The 18,099-nt window shown below is 49.1% G+C and overlaps 1 protein-coding gene across 8 annotated transcripts in view; it reads left to right on the forward strand.

The window, feature by feature from the left end:
• EXD3 (exonuclease 3'-5' domain containing 3) overlaps window positions 1–18,099 on the forward strand; it is a 254,749-nt gene that overhangs the window by 133,128 nt on the left and 103,522 nt on the right. For 6 of the 8 annotated variants that reach the window (XM_053961998.1, XM_053962003.1, XM_053961997.1 and 3 more), the window contains 2 exons: window positions 2,929–2,982; window positions 5,034–5,165. In XM_053961998.1, the coding sequence (XP_053817973.1) occupies window positions 2,929–2,982; window positions 5,034–5,165 (186 nt within the window). Of the gene's footprint in view, window positions 1–2,928; window positions 2,983–5,033; window positions 5,166–5,267; window positions 5,704–18,099 lie in introns of those variants that run through there. The other 2 variants (XM_053962005.1, XM_053962004.1) reach the window with 2 other exon arrangements.

Raw genomic sequence — 18,099 nt, forward strand, 5'->3', positions numbered from 1 at the left:
GATGTTTGGTCAGCAGGAGGAGAAGGTCTTTCATTGGAGACCTTGATACAAATGGATCTGCACAGAGAAACAAAACTGGGTGGATGGTTTTGGTGTGACACTTAAGGCCACATTACAAAACCCTGTGATAACTCCGTGCAATTTATACTTTTCAGGAATGCTGAAGAGAAGATTAGGGTAGCAATACTGGGAGAGTTGGACTGAGTGTGCTCAGAGCTGTTAAGCTCTTGGTTTACTGTCTCTTTTTAAGCCTGGGATTACAGGGAGGGCCTCTGCGTTTGGACTGGGTTTTGTGATGCCCTCCTTGTGATCTGCTGGAAGCAGATCCTTGTCTGGGTGCTTTCCCAGCACATATCCTGGGGCAGACACTTTCTGTCCAGTCCCTTTTGGTCTGAGGTGAGGCCATGATGGCCCAGGCTCAGGATCACTGCAAGGGGAACACAGCTTTTCCTGTACATGTCAGGGACATGTGGTATTGCCCAACATGTGTCTTGCACAGACTTGGCAAAGTTTAACTTACAAATCCACAGCCTTGTGCTGCTGTTTTTTGGAATCTCCTTTGGCCTCGGTTCAGGATGCCTTAGATTGTCGCGAATCATCCTGCTGCTGGTACTGGCTTGGAAACAAAGGGGCTCTCTCTGCCCTCTCTCCTCAGTCGCTGCCCTTCCAGGTCTCTCTGACAGTAATTCCTGTGGGTTCATTCATTTCTGTAGGATGGAAGTTGGCTGAACAGACAGACACGTTAAGGGCTAATCAGTAATACCAACAGACTAGGGAGTGCTTTCTATCCAGAAGGTCTGAGCCTTTTCCAGAGGAAGTTGATATTATCTTTGTAATATATTGTGAAACTGAGGCCAATGCCCTCTCTGCAGCACTTGGGCTAGAGCACAGGTCCCTGACACCCATGCCAAAATGCTGCCGTGGGTGTTCTGTTCCTCTCATTTGCATCCCTGACCATACATCCCCCCACGGTCCCAGTGCTGCCTTCCCTTGTTGCTTTTGGAGAAAAAGAAGGAATTGTGCCCTTTTCTCCAGCACATACCCTCTGTGGTCTCAGTCAGATGTGTGCTATCACATGGCTTTTCTGGCTCTGCATGCTTCTCCCAGTCGTTGTTCCAGAGGCAGAAAAACATGTTGGAAGAGTTATTGCTTTTCTCCTTTTTATTTGATGTTCTTTGCCTGTCTCTGCAGAGCCCTTTAGATAAGGGGATTTATCAAGCTTGAACTAATTAACCCTGGATGCAGAAAGTCAGAATGGAGTGTTCCAGCTGTGAAATCCTCAGACTTACCCTGAAGCAAACATAGGTCTGGAGGAATTTCACATCCCTTTTCCCTTGTTGGCAAATCCCTGTGGTGACCTTTTGCTGCTGCCTTACCAGACCTCCCTCACTACCATGCCACAAGGGTGCTGTGGTGGCTGCTCAGCAGCAGGACTGCATGGGGTGTCTGTGCTGCCCCTTCAAGACTCCTGTTCTTAGAGGTTTTTTCCTTTATTGAGAGAGAGTGGGTTGATTTTGAAAGAAATCCAGTAATTTTGCCTGTAGAAAGATGTTTTAGATGTAGTTGCCAATCACTTTCTCAGTGCAGAACTTTCAGCCAAAGAGTGACTTGACAACTAAAGGAGGGAAGCAGATACCTAAAAGCTCAGGAAGAGGAAAAAAAGGAAAAAACAGGTTGTTTAGCTGCCTGCATGGGCCTTCAGAGCCTTCTCCCCCTTGTTTCCTGTTGCCATAGGTCCAGTGAGTCTTAAGAGAATAACTACCCAAGAGAGAGCTTTAAAGTTGTGGTTGGTTTGTCTGGTGTTCCCTGGCTGTGCTCGCTGGTGTCTCTCTGGGAAGTGCAGCAGGACTCTGATCCCAAATATGTCTTCCTGCCAAGGGTAGAGAGGGATCCAGACAGAGCTGCTGCACTCTGTACCAGATGAGAGACCTCCATGACACACATCTGGAGTCAGTGAAAAACATGAGGGGTTCTAACAGAATCCAAGCCAGAGGAGAGAAATAACCTTGTGCATACTTCAAAGCACTGATCTCTTGTCAGCAGGATCAGAGCTGAGTCCTGGTTCACATGGGAATCCTTGTGAATCCTCCTATTGCTGCAGCCATGAGGCTCTGTCCCTCCTCCAGGAGGGTGAGGAGTGGGAGGGAGGGGTGTCATTCAATCATGTGAAGGAAGGTCAGTCACACTTCCACCCTTGCAGCTCCAGATTTAGTGTCTCCCTTTGGCAGCGAGCCCTCTGCAGTTTCCCCGAGCCTGTGTGAAGGTCAGCAGGGCAGGTGATGAGCTCCCTGGGAACTCAGCACAGACCTTCCCCTTGAAGGACCAGACCTCTGACAAAAGCTCAGCATTCCAAGTTAGGAGGTGATAAACTCTATGGGAGATGTTCCCTGCAGCCTGGAAAGGTGCATAATTCCTGTGTGTTGGGTTGCCAGGACAACACTCTCCTTCTCTAAGGAGCAGTTTTGTTAAAGGTATGAAGTTTGCAGACACATTTCATGGTACTTTTTTTTTCTAGAATTACCTGCTTAGGTTTTTTTCCTTTTCCCCCTGTGCAGCAGAATTGTTTCCTTCTTTGTGACCCAGAGTGGGGAAATAGAAATAGTCTGGGTTAAGTGAAAAAATAAAGTATTGTTTTTGTATAGGATTGTTTCAAGGTGGAAAGGTTCCCTGGGCCATCTGTGGATCAGATGCCCCAGCAGCTTGTTCCAGCACATGGGAGATGAGGCAGGGATTGGCAGGGAGGAGATAAGGGGTGAGCCATACCTTGAGCTGCTGTTGCTGACAGGAACTCTTGGCCAGGTGTGGACTGACACTGAGAGAAACACTCGATATCTCCAGTTCACCTCCTCTCTTCTGTGACTGCAAGTAAAGCCTGAACTCGGTGTAACTTCAGCCCCTGTTCATTTGGATTTTTACTGTTTTTTCCAGATTGCCCGACAGGAAGGAAGAGTAATTTTGACCTCTGGACTCCCATATCAGACTGTGAGTGTTCCAAGCTGCTGGCGTGCTTCTGGCACTGATCATTGTGTGGTCTGGGGTGTGCAGGGGAGACAAGAGGAAAAGTCAGATGTGAATGCAACAGCTGGCTTGGATTTTTCACGTTTTCTCCACTAAAAGCTACATTTAGGGTCTTCAGAGGTTTGCTGTTCTTAACCACCAAGGCTCAGGGGTGAAATGCTTTTTTATAGTTACATTCAGTCCTGTACTGGGGGGGGAGAGCGATTGCTCTCCATTGGGGGTGGGGGTGGAAGTCCAAGCCAAGCAATCCAGAACAGTGTGTTTCTGTCTGGCCTCACTGGCAGGTGAAAAGGCAGCTCAATTTCTGTGCTTTTTATTCCAGAGATTCTTGCTTGCTGGCTGGCTCCACACTGAGAGAGTTCCAGCCCTCAGGGACATTTCTTCAGGCTTGGAAGGGGGAGATTGGAAGGCCCCAAGCATGGGTCTGGTGGAAGCTGGAGAGGTTTTGTGTTGCTATAGATAAACAGAAAAGCCAAAGCAAAGGCCAACCTTGCCCTCAGAACCAGCTGTTCAGAGCTGGTCACAGACACGCTTCAAAATGCAATGCTGAACCTGCCAAGTCAGTGCTTGCAGCGCTGTGACATCCTGTTGCAGGTCCTCTGCAATTTTTTACTGCCCAAAAATCCATTTGGAAGGGTGAAACTGTTCTGGATGAGCCGGAGTTCTCTTCACATGAGCCAGGGTGCAGGACTTCTTTGTCACAAACTGTCAGTATAAAATCTCCCAGCTACTCAGGCAGCCAGTCAGAATATTTGCAGAATAGGGGTTGCTGATTTCCTATGGAAAATCAGTGTGTGGAATAAAACTCCTCCCATAATGAGACACTGTGAGGCAGGTGCAGCCCCCCTGCAGGTTCCTTGGGCCTACAGCTGGTGGAATAGGGAATTCAGCATCCAGCATCATCTTGTTTGGCAGAACTCTAATTTCAAAGTACTGTGTGGGAATTGCAAAAGGAAAATAACTGCTTCCAGAGTACAATACTCCTGGGAAATGTCTGGTTCCCTCAGTTCCCTTGCCTTTGGATGCCCTCCACAAGGATGGGATGACTCTGCCAGGCTCTTTTACTGGTGTGTAGCTGATCCCACTCCTGTGAGTCCTTAGCATGGTCATGAAGATGTGTCTGGGACTTCCCAGTGCTCATTCCCAGATACACTTCTCTGCAGAGTGTGGAACAAACATTGAGGGACTGCCCACATCAACCCCTTCAAATTTCTTGGCCACCAGGGAACTCCAGGTGAAACGTTTGTGGGAATCAGAGGGGTTGCAGTGGTCACTGGACATTGTTTCCATCATTGTGCTTTGGCACACTCTGTGGGATCTGGCCAAGTTTCATCAGAAAGCTGGGATTGAATTCAGTTTCCTTTTGCTGCCCCTGTCTGCACCACCTCACCAAATTATGAGTTGATGGGACTTGGATATATTTTGTAGAATAGAATCATGGAATTGTTAAAGTTGGAAAAGACCTTTAGGATGATCAAGTCCAGCTGTTAACCCAGCATCACCACTGTGGTCCCCTCTAAACCATGACTCCAAGTGCCACATCTAGATGACTCTTGAACACTTACAGAGATGACTCGAACACCTCCCTAGACAACTCATTCCAATGCCTGACCACCTTTCTGTGAAGAAATGTTCCCTGAAATCCAATCTAAACCTCCCTTGGAGCATCTTGAGGCCATTTCCTCTTGTTCTGTCACTTGTTAGCTGGGAGAAGAGACCAACCCCCCTGGCTGCACCCTCCTGTCAGGGAGTTGTAGAGAGTGAGAAGGTCCCCTCTGAGCCTCCCTTCCTCCAGCCTAAATCATGTTTCATACACATAAAATCATGCAGTGCTTCAGGAGTCAGAGCTCTTGCAGCAGTGGCTGTTAGGTTACCAATGGTGGTGCTCAGATCAGAGTTCAGACTGTAAACACACACTAACTCCAAGCATTATTCCCAATTCAAACCAAGCCAAAAGTATCGGAACAGCCCCACGTGCCCTGACGCTTGGTCTCTCTGGTGTCTCTGGTTTGCAGCTGCGCTCCCAGGTGGGAGAAGGAAGGTGTTTCTCTGTGAACTGCTCCGAGAAGGCAAAGGAACAGGCGCTGCAGGTGCTGAAGCACTTCAACGTGCAGGTGTCCCTGGGTGACATCTTCAGCCGCTGCCAGGTAGGACAAGGCTGGCTCCAGCCCCGGCTCCCGCTCACTCACTGTTCCCTGCGCTGCCTTGGTGTCCTGGGCCTTGCACTCAGTGTCTTCTTGGTTCCCAAGAGTTCTGCTTGAACTTTGGCAGCACCTGGAAAAACACCGTGAGGAGTTCTGAGTGCAGTCACATCCGTCACAGTGCTGAGGGCTCAGTCAGAGGATCAGAGGTTCTGCATCTGCAGCTTTACTAGAAACTCGCCTGTTTTTCTGATTTTTGGTGCTTGGCCGGTGTTTTGGCATCAGTTGTCATGGTTGGACTCTCTTTGTTGCTGTGTTCTCTGTCTAGGACACATGCTGTTTTAATTATAAACCATGTTTAATTATGGCTCTGTGATTCTGTTAACACTTAATTACTTTAATAGGAAGATTTTTTCATAGGACTTCTTTTTTTTTTTTCAGAAGCTATTAGGTTAATTCATGTCCATGCTGGTGGATGGTTCCAGATTGTGTTTGGCACAGGATATCTATGGATTGCTGTTAAGAATAAATTTTAATTGTGTTAGCTCAAATCACCATCTCTTCTAATTTCACTATTGTATTTGTTGCAGCAACACACCTAAACCTATCCCTTCCCAAACTGCATTATAAACCAACAAGGAACTTCAACATCTCTCACCTTATCAGTGTTTAAAGAGAGAAAAAGAAGCAAATTGGTTAGAAAATTAGCTTTTTCTTAGGGATAAAAAAGCCAATGAGTCTAGCTCAGTGCCTCATGGTAGAGATCTGGGGTCTCCTGGCCCAGTGGAATTGCACAAGTGGTGTAGGAGCAGACACACCAGAGAGCGTGTCCTGAACCTCTGTTTATATCTGCTGTCACATGTTGAAACTGGATCTGTAACTTAGAAAGCAAATGAGAGTTGTCCAGCTGAGCGGGTTGGCTGTGAGAGGAGACTGATGAAGCTCCCTGCAGGTCAGATCCACAGAACAGGGGTTCATCTTGCTGCAGGATAAATGGATATATTCAGCTAATGGGATACTGCCTTCAGTCCTGTGGTTTTATTGTGCCAGAACAGATTGCAGTTGTTATACATACATATATTTATAGTGGCACGCTGGCTTCTTGGCTGTTTTAAACAAACCTTTAAAAAACCTCATGGATTCTCCAGTTCCCTGACATCCCGTGAAACAGCAGTGTTCCTCCTGATGGTTGTTGAAATACCACAAAAATAAGCAAACACACATACACACACACAAAACCATGCTGCAGGAAACTCTGTGGTCTCTAATAAATGCACGAGACTGTGCAGCAGACAATGGAAAACTGACCCCTCACCCAGTATCTGGGGTCTGGAACTGGTTGACTCTATGGGTTTAGTACATGCTATCTTAGTTTACAATATAAATAGGGGTAATCAATCTGGCTAGGAATATATACTAAGTGTTCTCTTACTTCCAGGAGAAATACCTTCCCTGTAAATTGTGGTGGTGGAACAGCTGCATGTTCTATACCCCTCAGTATGGGAAGATGCTGATTTGTCAGACTTCTCCCTGTTCTGAATCATATTTACCTTCATTTAAGGCCTTGTCATTTTGGAGCAGATTTTGCTCAGCTGTCTCTGCAGACAGCATAGATTTGGCTGATGTGCTGCTGATCCTCTGGAGGAGAATCCCAGCTCTCCCAGCTGCACTTCCCGGGGCTGTGTGCAAGGGGAGCTGTGCGCTGCACAGGGAGAGGGATCATCCTTCAGCACTCTGGAAAACTGACAGCCCACATCAACAGAGGCAATTTCTGCCTTCAGGAGGGTGCTCTGGGCCCACATGGCCTACAGAGACCTCAGCAGTTCTTTTATACATCCTTCCTAAAACATCCTCATTCTTTCTAAACCTAATTGGGCTTAATTAGGATGGAGGCCAGATCCTGAAACTGCTGAGCTGTGCTTGCTAGCCTGTCTGTGCTGCTCCGGAGCTGGGTCACAGACCTTGTGGCTCCCTGACTGCTCTGAGCTCTGCTCCTCCTTGCAGAGCACTTTGCTGAGGGGTGACAGAGCAGTGACAGAGTGTTTTGGCTGCCCCTACAGTGGGGGAGCATGGTGGGCACACAAGCAGGGCTCCAGAAAGAGCCAAGTGCTGCTGTGTCTGTGCTAGGCAGGAGGAGGAGGATGGGCAGTACTGACCCCTGAGCTGGGCTCCTTTCCTCCCTCTCCTGCATGGAGCTGGGCCTGACCCACCAGCACGGGATGGGTTATCTGTGTCATCAGCCCTGGCTGTGTGTCTCAGGAAGCAATGTGGCATCCTGCCTGCTCCCTCTGTCTTATGGAGCAGGAGCTTGTTTTGTCTCCTGGGTTCTGTTCTGTAAATGACTGGAGTGAATATGGCAGCAAACGTTGTCATAACCATTAATGCATGTAGTGCCGAGCACGTGGTAAAAATAGGTCCTAATTCAATGTTGTACCCAAGACTGCTGGAAAATACGTTTCCTCTGTCATCTCCCTCAGCAGGGATGGATGGGTTCTCTTTTGCAGATGTAAAGAATGGGCTTGCTTTGTAACCCTGCCAAAATACTGCTTCTGTTAAAACAATGGCCAATACTGGCTACCTCTGTCTGACCTAGAGCAGCAAGTGCACAGGGAGTGTCATCCAGGGGCTGCTCAGCACTTTTGCTCCCACTTGTGCTGGGCTTCAGCTTGGTTGCTCCAGTTAAAGGCTTCAGGAGTGGAGACTGCTGCCAAAGGTGTCAGTGATGGTGCAGGAATGACGTTTTCATTCCATGTGTTCCTCAAGTGCTGCATGGTAAGGACTCAGTGATGATCCTGGTGAAGCCACCCCTACAGTAGCTGTAGCTGGGTGCCTTTGGTGAGGAACGTTTTAGTGGGGCTGAGTGAAAATAAGATTAATTCTATATTTTGGTGACAAGCAAAAAAAACCCTACAGAAGTTCTACATTTCATAGCCTTAAAATGTTACAAATCCATTCCTTGTATTTGAAATGCAAATAACATGTGCCATTCACCTCTGCATGCATTTGAGGATCTTGGATTTTTCTTCTTTTCAGACAGCTGAAATACTTCCTTCAGGAAGGGACAGTGTGAAATAATGTTTGGGGTGTTCAGACATGATCAATTCAACATGCTGAACCCTTACAGTAGTCAGGAAGATCTCTGTGGAGTTCTTGGAGGCTGTTGTGGGCAGTCTTAGCGTCAGCTCACAGCCCGACTCAGCCAGGAGATCAGTGATGCTCTGTTCTCCACAGCTTGGAGGAGATTCTAACACAAAACTAGCAGTTCAAGAAGTCAAAACACCCAAACCTGCTGAAGAGGGCATGGGCTCCAGTCCATGGGCACAGACAGCTGACAGCAGGGTCATTTTGTAATGGGGTGAAATTCAGCTCCTCTCCCAGGTGCAGCAGTGGTTGTCTCCCATCCTTCCTGGTGCTGTCCCTGTCTGGAACATCCTGCTGTGACACTTGGGTATGGCCTGGTGGGACAACAGGAGAACATGAACTTCATGTCATTCCAGTCTCTTAAAGGAGAATGAATTGTCTCTTGAGCACAGCCATGTTTTGGCAGGATCCATTACCTGGATGACTGGTGTGACTTTTGCCATCTTGCTTTTCCATGCCATGTGATTGAGAGTCCACCCAAAGCAGGCGTGGGCTACGCCTCTGAACCTGCCACTGTGCCAGGGCCTTGTCACTGACTGCTTGGTGAGCCCGAGGGCCCAGGATGTTTCACTTCCCATGGCTGAGGTGTCTGGCCCAGCCAGCTTGTGTCAGTGAAAGAACACTGGTGTGGAATCAGTGGAGATCAGTGGAGGCACAGGGCTGGCAGGCTTGGGGTGAGCAGTGCTGCTGACAGGGAGGAATCCCAACTTGGATGGTGATAAACTGAGGAGATAAACACTGCAAGTTGTTAGCTTTACATCTGTATATCACAAGGGTTTGTCACTATGGCTTGAAGGGACAACTGTGTTCAGTGTTTTTTGGGCTCACCAAGAAATTCCTCCTGGAATCTGGAAGAACCTTGTGGTTAAAGGTTTCTAACTGCTGTAAAACCCTCACTGGTGTGAGGCTTCGCAGCTGGGTTTGGAGCCAGGAGGGCCTGTCCATCTGCAGAAAAGCTGTGCTGGGCTTTACTGAAAAGTGTAGCTGCTGCTCAGCTCATTCTGGGTCTGAGGCTTCGCTCGGGTACGGGGCGGGGGGAGCGGGCTGGGGGACCTGGGTCCTGCAGAGCCGCTGTGCTACCCCCACCTCCCCCGGGCCTCTCTTTCCTTTCCCACCCTCTGTTTGACTTGACCCTTTAGCCTTTAAGCTGGCTGGGGCAGGGACCCCGCTTGAACAATACCTTACACAACAGGAGGCTGATCCCAGGTGAGGTTTCAAGGCTTTCCTGCAAGGAAAAATGATTGCAATTATATCCCCTGCAAAAATAAATGTGCAGGGGAAAAAAATCCCAGGCTCCAGCTGCAGTTTGTGCATCTGAACAGCCCCACATTGATGGGGGGATTATCTGCACATTCAAATAGGTTGTCTCTTGCACGTCACTGCAATGCTCTGATCCTAAATAAGCAAATTACATCAACTATTCTGATGTCCTGTTTAACTTATGACCTCAGCCTGAGCACTGCAGGATATGAGAGATAGCTGCTCAATTTCATTGTCTGGAGATCTGATATATTTTTCTATTTTTTTTGCCCCCTCCCTTTCAGTTTCCAAACTACTCACCCCAGCTTTTACAAAGGTGTTAGCATGGGATTAGGAGTAGGCGGGGAGGAGGGGGGAGGAAGAGAGGAAACCACCTTTTTTTTTTTTTTAAATTAGGTGCAAAAGAATTCTAACAGTTGCAGCAAATGTTTCTGGTTTTTTTGTGGTTAAGGTAACGAATTTCATTGCTGCAAAGCTCATCATGTGCAAGCTGACTTACACAGAGGGAGGCCAGGATGGAGCAATCCATTTAGCAGAGACAAAGAAAAAAGTCTTATGATGAGATGGAAACCCTGTACTTGGGGCACTTTGCGAGAACCTTTGAAGCCAGCCTGGGAACTCTGGCAATATTAGTTGATAATTAGTAATATAGATCCCTCAAGCTGTTGTTTAGATTGAAAATGTGCATGTCTCTCATGAGCCTCTGTCACACCAATCTGATCAGCAGGCTTTTTTCTTCCTTTTATGTGGGTTGCTCTGTCGGTCCAGACGATGATGAGAACTGCCAGGCACCGTCTTTCTCACTCAGTTGTGAGCTGAGCAGCTATCTCCTGCTCCAGCGTGGCATGAAAGTGGAACCAGGGCAATTTTGCTTTGTGGTCACCTTTCCTGGCTTGAGCAACAGTCATTTCATTCATTTTAAAATACCAGCCGTCCTTCCCCATGCGCAGAGAAAAACCAGTAAGATTTAAAGGCTACATATTTCATGAGATGTTTCTGCCCCAGCAGACAGCAAGGGGTTGGCCTTGGGAGTCACTCAGGACAAAAAGCATCTTCAGCTCCAGTCGGGCCAAGACATCATCAAAGAATTCAAAAATGTTCTCACAGCCCCTGGTTCAGCTTTTGAGCTGCCTTCCACTGACGCAACATCACATCCCCATTTACTTCCTTTCAGCTCTGAAATCTCTTTGGAAAGTGCTGTGTCACCCTCTAAATGAAGAATTTAGAAGGGTCACGTGTGCTGGATTTCAATGACTTGGGAATGCTGAGAAAGAGAATACTGTTTGGAAACCCTCTGTGGTTTAATAAAAGGTTCATCCATAGGATGCAATTTGTCAGTGCCTACAGGTCAGGAAAACCTGTGATTAAGAGCATCTGTGGTTTCCCCAGATGTGTGAGTGAGCTGCTTACTCCTCCCCAGTCACCCAAACTGGTGCCTGCCCACGACGTGGGCTGTGATTTCTTGCTTCAGAGTGCGATTGTTCAACACAAAGGGTGAGGCCCTCTTAATCTTTTTGTTTATCCTGGGTTTGGCAATTCCGATGTAATCTACAGCCTGTGCTGCAAAGGCTCCAGCCAGGAAGCACAGCTGGTATTATCCTGTTGAAGGAGCGAATTTCCCTCCAGAGGTACTTGTCCAGGGCTGGCTGAGTGGCTGAGTGGCAAATGCTCCTTGCCCTGGCACAGTGCCTCGCTGAGAGGGACCAGCTCTTTGTGTGGAGTGGCTCTACACGACAGTCATTAAATACCATCAGACTCTGGGATAATTTGTCATGGCAAATTCTGCTTCTTTTCAGTCTCTGGTTGAGATTTTTATTTGCTAATCTCTAATGGTTTATAAATGATAGTGAGAAGCCGAGGTGAGTGGTCACTGTTACTCGCAGGGGGTGGGGACACCCCAAAGCAGCACAAAGATCGGGACCTTAAAACTCATCCAGTTCCAACCCCCCTGCCACAGGCAGGGATGCCTTCCGCTATCTCAGGGTGCTCCAAGCCTCATCCAACCTGGCCTTGGACACTTCCAGAGGTCCAGGGGCAGCCCATTCTGTGCCAGGATGACCTGTGCCAGGGCCTTCCCACACACACAAGGAAGATTTTTTTCCCAATATCCCATCTCTCCCTGCCCTCTGGCAGTGGGAAGCCATTCCCTGTGTCCTGTTACTCCAGGTCCTTGTCCCAAGTCCCTCTCCAGCTCTCCTGGAACCCCTTTAGGTACCAGTAGACACTGAGCAAGCTCCAACTTGTGGTTGCCAGGCAGGAGGGCAGCACTCTGTCCATGATGGCTTTGCAACATGATACGTGAGTGCACACAGCACCAATTCTGTAAAATTCCCAGCCTGGAGTTGGCTTAGCCCTGTGCTGTTGGCCACATAAAACTCAGAGTCCCCAAAAAAAGGGCTCGACTGGGCCTAATTCTCAGCAGCGAGCTCAGCCGTCACTGCCTGGTTCCCACAGACTGTACACTTCCCTGCCAAGATTTCAGTATCTTCAGAAATTCAGTGGAGCATGAAGGTCACAGCAAGGGGAGAATGACAGCCTGAGAGGTTTTTTTCCCCTTTCAGCAGCTCGGAGCAGACTGTTGTCTCTCTCTCATGTTGACTGTTTTCATAGGGTTAGCGTGAAGTTTATGTTTTACACAGCCCAGTGGCAGTCAGAGCTGGGATCAGCTGTGTTTCTTCAAGGAAGACGGTCTCATGTTGCAGACTTTCTTTCTCAGTGTCTGTAAAAGCTCGGTTTCCAGTGAAATTTCCCTTACAGATCTTTGTCTTGAGGTTCTCTTTGTGGATGTATGTGAGAGACTGTACCCAAGGTTTCGGTTTGGGTATTTATTTCGGTTCTTTTATTTTCACTTGCAAAGCTGCAGGCAGAAATTAAACTTCAGCAGGGAGGGGGGGAAGCTGTTAATTTTTCACAGTGTTATGTATTCCATTGCTCAAAATGATGATGCCAAATTAGCCATTAGAGGTCAAACCTCAGCTGACAGCAAATGTTTTCTTTTGAGGAAGCCATCCTTATTCCTGGGAACCAGTTTTGTTGTCCTGTGCTAAATGCAAGAAAGGTATGAATGTGTGGTTTTTCCTGGAGGGCAACACTAGCAGGAAAAATGCTGGTTTTAGCCAGTGGAAACAGCACAAGCAAACAACGATTGGCAGTGAAAACAGCACTTGTATTTAGACTAGCATAGAAAAGAAGACACAATGTAGTAGAGAGTAAATGTCCTTTTATACAGCCTGTACAAGGCTTTTTCTTCCTCTCATGGGTTTGGACAGACGGTGAAGTGTGTTGGTCAGCAGAGAAGCTGGTGCACTGGGAGAAAGTAATGAAGGGTCAGCGGGTGACAGTGATGGAGTGACTGTAAGGAAAACGAGGAACTCTGGAGAAGGCAGTGACACAGCTCTAACTCCCATGTGTCCTGAGAAAACTGTCCCCATGGTTTCTCTCAAATGTCATGAGAAAACACGAGATTTTTAGCCAGTTTAAATTCTGTTGGCTTCCAGTCCTCTGTGCCTCCTGAGGTCATAGTTCAGTGTATTGACTGTGTCAAGAAGCCAAAATTCCCATGTTTTATGCACTGTGTAGTTTCTGCTCCTTTTCAACATTAGTGCCCTTATAATGTTCTTTGTTTGTATGTCATGGTGAGGGTGGCTTGGCCAGCTCCCGGTGTTTGAATGGGAGCAGCACAAAGATCATGGAATGCTTTGGGTGCAAGGACCTTAAAGCCCAGTCCCACCCCCTGCCATGGCAGGGACACCTCCCACTGTCCGCCAGGGATCCAGGGGCAGCCACAGCTGCTCTGGGCACCCTGTGCCAGGGCCTGCCCACCCTCCCAGGGAACAATTCCTAATTCCCAATCTCCCATCCATCCCTGCCCTCTGGCACTGGGAAGCCATTCCCTGTGTCCTGTCCCTCCATCCCTTGTCCCCAGTCCCTCTCCAGCTCTTCTGGAGCCCCTTGAGGCCCTGGAAGGGGCTCTGAGGTCTCTGTGGAGCCTTCTCCAGGCTGAACACCCTCCACTCTCCCAGCCTGGCTTCAGAGCAGAGGGACTCCAGCACTCCACAACTCAGTATCAGGCCAATGTTTTCCCAAGTCCTGTTGAGAAACCTGCACAAAAACCATTGTCCTGTGGTTGCAAATGCCACTAACTCCTACAATGTGCTTTGTGGGGACTGCACAGCTCTGCAGCCATCCCTGGTGTACAGCAGTGCCAGCAGCAGACCTTTGTTCCTTCAGAGGAGGAATGTGGGATCTCCAGGCATGTTTGGAGCTTTCCTTGGAAGCAGCATTTATCTGAAGACTCTTAGTCACTAAACTGTGTCACTTCCTATGGCATAAACCAACCTGTATCTGTTACTCATGGTATTAATTGGACAAGGTGACTCCTTGTGCCAAAACTGTGTGTCCTTGGGTCCTGGTGTGTGGTGCAGGACTGTCTTCAGCACCTACTGCTGCAAAGGCATTTCCAGCTGGTGATGATGGTCAGCAACGTCCATGGGGTTCTTTGGCCTTTCCAGGAAGGAAGGCCTTGTCCCCACAAGGTGCATCTGGTCTGAATGAGTGGCTGGATGGAAGAGACCATCTTGTGTTTGTGCAAACCCTCTCATCCAAGGACTACAACAAAGAAACAGGGACACAGAAACAGGGAGAGCCACAGCAGTATACTGGTCAAAACAGAGACAGAAAGCATTTAAATGAGTTTCTCAATTCATGCATTGTGTCAGTCTTGATGAAGAGGATATTTTGCAGCTATTGTGATGAAATGCAGCTAAGCCCAAGGTAGGATCTGGCTGAGAAAGCTCAGAGGGAGAAATGGCAGTGTAGGAGTTTTGGCAAAGGTGGAAAATGTAACATTCAGGGCACGCTCCTTGTGAGTCATTATCTTTTCTTTAGATAACGGGATTTGGATTATTTATTTGTCCTAATTTAAGACACACAGTCAGGGTTGATCACCCTTTCATTCATGGAAGTGCTGGGACAGGATGCAGGTGAAAGCCTGGCTTTGTCTTATGCCCAAAAGCTTCTCTATTCCCATTCCCAGCTTAGCTTTTCTCTTGATGATTTCTAGGATAGTTGCTCCTCCTGAGGCATTTTAGTCAAATGGGAGAGGCTGATGTCTGAGATGAACACAGCCTGATTTATTGTTGTTACTGCACATTAAAATGTTGTGGTTAAAGGTGTCCTGCAGCCAGGAGGGTGGTCCCACAGCCCTTGTCCCCTGCCTACTTGTCCATCCCTCACATTTGCAGCTCACGCCTGGGGAGGGGACACATGGGCAGCCAGATGTTGAGACTGATCTGGCTGAAATGGGAGTTCCCATCCACAGCTGGATCAGTGCCTTGAAGTCACAAGGGATCTCAGGAACAAGATACATCCCAGGTGTACTGATGGTATGGACTGTTCCACCTCCAGCAGCCCAGTCCTGGTTGGGTGCCCTGCAGAGGTGTGGGTGGACCAGCTGTTGGGGTTTTAATTTGCCAGTCTAACTTCGTGGACTTTAAAGAAGGGGAGATCACTGAGCTTGATCCTGGCAGGAAGAAATGAGCTGGTGGTTGGAGAGAAGGAAGTTGGTGACAGAGGAGTCAGAGGAGGAATATGGTTCTCTACAAACAAGGTCATGTGAATGGCGACAGCATGGAGTGATCAATGTGCAAGGATAATAGGTCACTGGGGAGTCAGCCTGAAAGCTGAAGCCTCTCAAAATATCTGGAACATTGTAGAAAAGAAAGGTAAGAAGACATCAAGTAAAGCTAGACAGCTCTTGCTCCCTGGCCTGCCTCGCTGTCCTGCTTCCCTCAGCATGGCTTTGCACACTCCACTCACTGACTGTGCAAAGGAGTTGGGCACTCAGAAGTTGTTTGTGCTTCCCTCCGTGCAGACAGGGCCCTGTGGTGAACGGTTGAGCCTCAGCCCTCAGGACCAAACCCACCCACAGCCAGGAGCAGCCTCCCTCGGCCTGGCCAGCTCCGGCTGCCCGCGGCTGTGGGGCCGTTCCTCCCCTGAGTGGGACCTTCCCTGGATCAGCCGCATTTACGGGCATTTACTGGCAGGCTCAGATTACCCCAGTGAAAATAATCGGTTATGCAAAGTTACGCTGTTTAGACTGGGTTTCTTCTGTGTGGCCAGCGAGGTGTGAAAGTCAATCTGCACTGCAAACCCCGTGGGCATTGTCTCCCTGCTGGCTGGATATGATAGCCCTGGGCTTGGGCTCTTAGGGGGAAAAGCTGGCCCTGGCCTTTGCTCAAAGGGACACAAACCACAGGTGGTTACAGTGGGACGGGGCTCCTGAGCCACACAAGGTTCCTAGACCTGGCCTGGCAAAGTCAACGGGTCACCTGAGAGGAGGGTGTGCGGTCTGGCTCTGAGGAGCCCTTCGGTCACCTCGCCAGGCTGTCAAGGACAGGCCATGGCTGCTGACAGAATATGCTCGTAATTGTTTCATCATGGAAGCACAGAATAATTAAAGTTGGAAAAGTCCTCCAAGATAAAATCCAACCATTCCCCCAACCATGTCCCCAAGTGCCACATCCACACAACTCTTAAATCTCTCTAGGCTGGGTAGCCTGTTCCAGTGCCTGACCATCTCTAATCTGATACTCCCTGGCACAACTCGAGGCTGTTATCAGTGCACTCTGTCCCCAGGCTATCATCATCATCCATGCAGAACCTGCAGAGCAATCAGTAAAACTTCACCGTTAGGAGAAGGACTTGCTGTCACAGAAGTCTTTCATGGTGTCCCTCTGATACTTTTCCTTATGATCATCTTCCTTTTCACCCCCAAGGAATTGCAGATTTGGAGTTTAAATGCAGAAAAGGCCCTGTGGACCAACAGCCCCTACTGCTCTCCTGTGATTCCTGCCCAGCGAGACCCAGGCTCACTCCCAGTTAGAGCTGGGGGCAGGCTGTGGGGAGGCTGTAGGTGGCCAGGGCTCAGGCTGGAGCCCTGAGCTGACACCACAGTGTGCTATCGATGTGTCACAGCAGTGGCATCTCAAAGGCACTGCTCAGGGGCTTGCTGGCTGCTCCTTGGTGTTCATAAGCACTGGAGCATCCCAGGGTCCGTGAGGGAAGGTCCAAGGGCTGCTGGTTTGCCCGATGGAATGGGAGAAAAACAGAAAGGCAGCTCATGCATATTTAAATCAGTGCCAATTTATGCTGTCGCTGATCTGTGACTTACCGCAGTAACATTCATATTCAGTTTTAGTGCCAAAAGCAATACTCAGCTGCTTTCTTACTCCTTAATGAAAAATACCTCTTTAGGGCTTCTTTGAAGTCCCCACCCCTGAAAATCCCAGCTATATTGTCATCATTGTTACTGTTAACAGCCCCTGCCAGGCCCGGGAGCCTTTCCTGACGATAGCTCGGCGGGGCTTTGTCCGGGGCTCCCATTCAGCGCCGCGCTACAGCCAGTTTGAAATGGCTAATGACGGGCCTCCCAGGGACTGCTGCCAAGCTCTCAAAGACCTCCCAGGTTTGGAAGTGGCAGGGTGTCCTTTTCCTGGGGCCAGCCGCAGAAGGAATGCACACACTCAGATTCTCCTACCTAAGCCGCATCAGTCAAGTTATTTTTGCAGTTGCAAAGAGTCATCCATGCGTACAGAGCCGGTTGCTTAGCAGGAGAGAGATAGCTGTGTCAGTAGAGGATATGGAATAAGCAGAGGGAAAAGGTTAGGTGGAAAGATCCCCACTAGTTTGAGGCATTATTGTGTTTTAACATTGAAAATACCCTTTTGGGAAAATATGAAAGGCTTTGAAAACTTAAGCCAGGGTCTGTGTCAGAGACAGGACGAGATTCACCCGTCACCAGGGTGCAGTGATAGTGCAGTGATGTTCATGGGTGCAATTAGGCATGTGAATGGTCTCGGTGGGCCCAGCTCCTACAAGCCATTTGCAAAGGAGAGCCAGAAGAGCACTGGATGGTTCCTCAGGGTCTGTTGGAAATGGGACTGGGATGTCTCTGCCAGGATTTCATGACAGTTTTAAGTCGGTGCAGGCAGCCAGTAAAGCTGGATGGAGCCGGGCCTCTGCTTCCTGCCCCAGCCCCTCTCTCACCTCCCTCGTCCCAGCACAACCACCTCCCTCCCCCGTCCCAAGTCCCCTCGTTTAACTGCAGGGCTGAAGGATGAGGGAACTGATCCCACTTGAAACAGGCCTGTCAAAACCAGATGGTTAATTTTGTCCCAGCTCAGCTCCCCAGTCTGGCTCGCTCTGCAGCTGCCCAGATGTGCAGAGAGGGGAGGGCGCAGGAGGGCTCTGTCTGCACTGGGTCAGCACGGGCTTTTGCTGGCCGGAGCCCTGCAAGCCCAGAGCTCAGGGCACTCTGGCCAGCGTGCCCCCAGCCTCCGGTGCCCGGCCCCAGCCAAAAAGGGACAACATGGTCGGTGCCTGCAGGGCTCTCCGGGAGCCCCCCAGCTCCGACACTGACCACTCTTGGCTCTGGGCATGAAGCCCCAGCCTTGGGGCTGGGGGATCAGCCCTACCCTGGTGATACCCATTCATTTTGGACCCTCCTGGCAGTTCAAAATCTGATTAGCTGAAGTTTGAG

This window comes from Vidua chalybeata, chromosome 21 (genome assembly GCF_026979565.1).
Source record: "Vidua chalybeata isolate OUT-0048 chromosome 21, bVidCha1 merged haplotype, whole genome shotgun sequence".
NCBI lineage: Eukaryota > Metazoa > Chordata > Aves > Passeriformes > Viduidae > Vidua > Vidua chalybeata.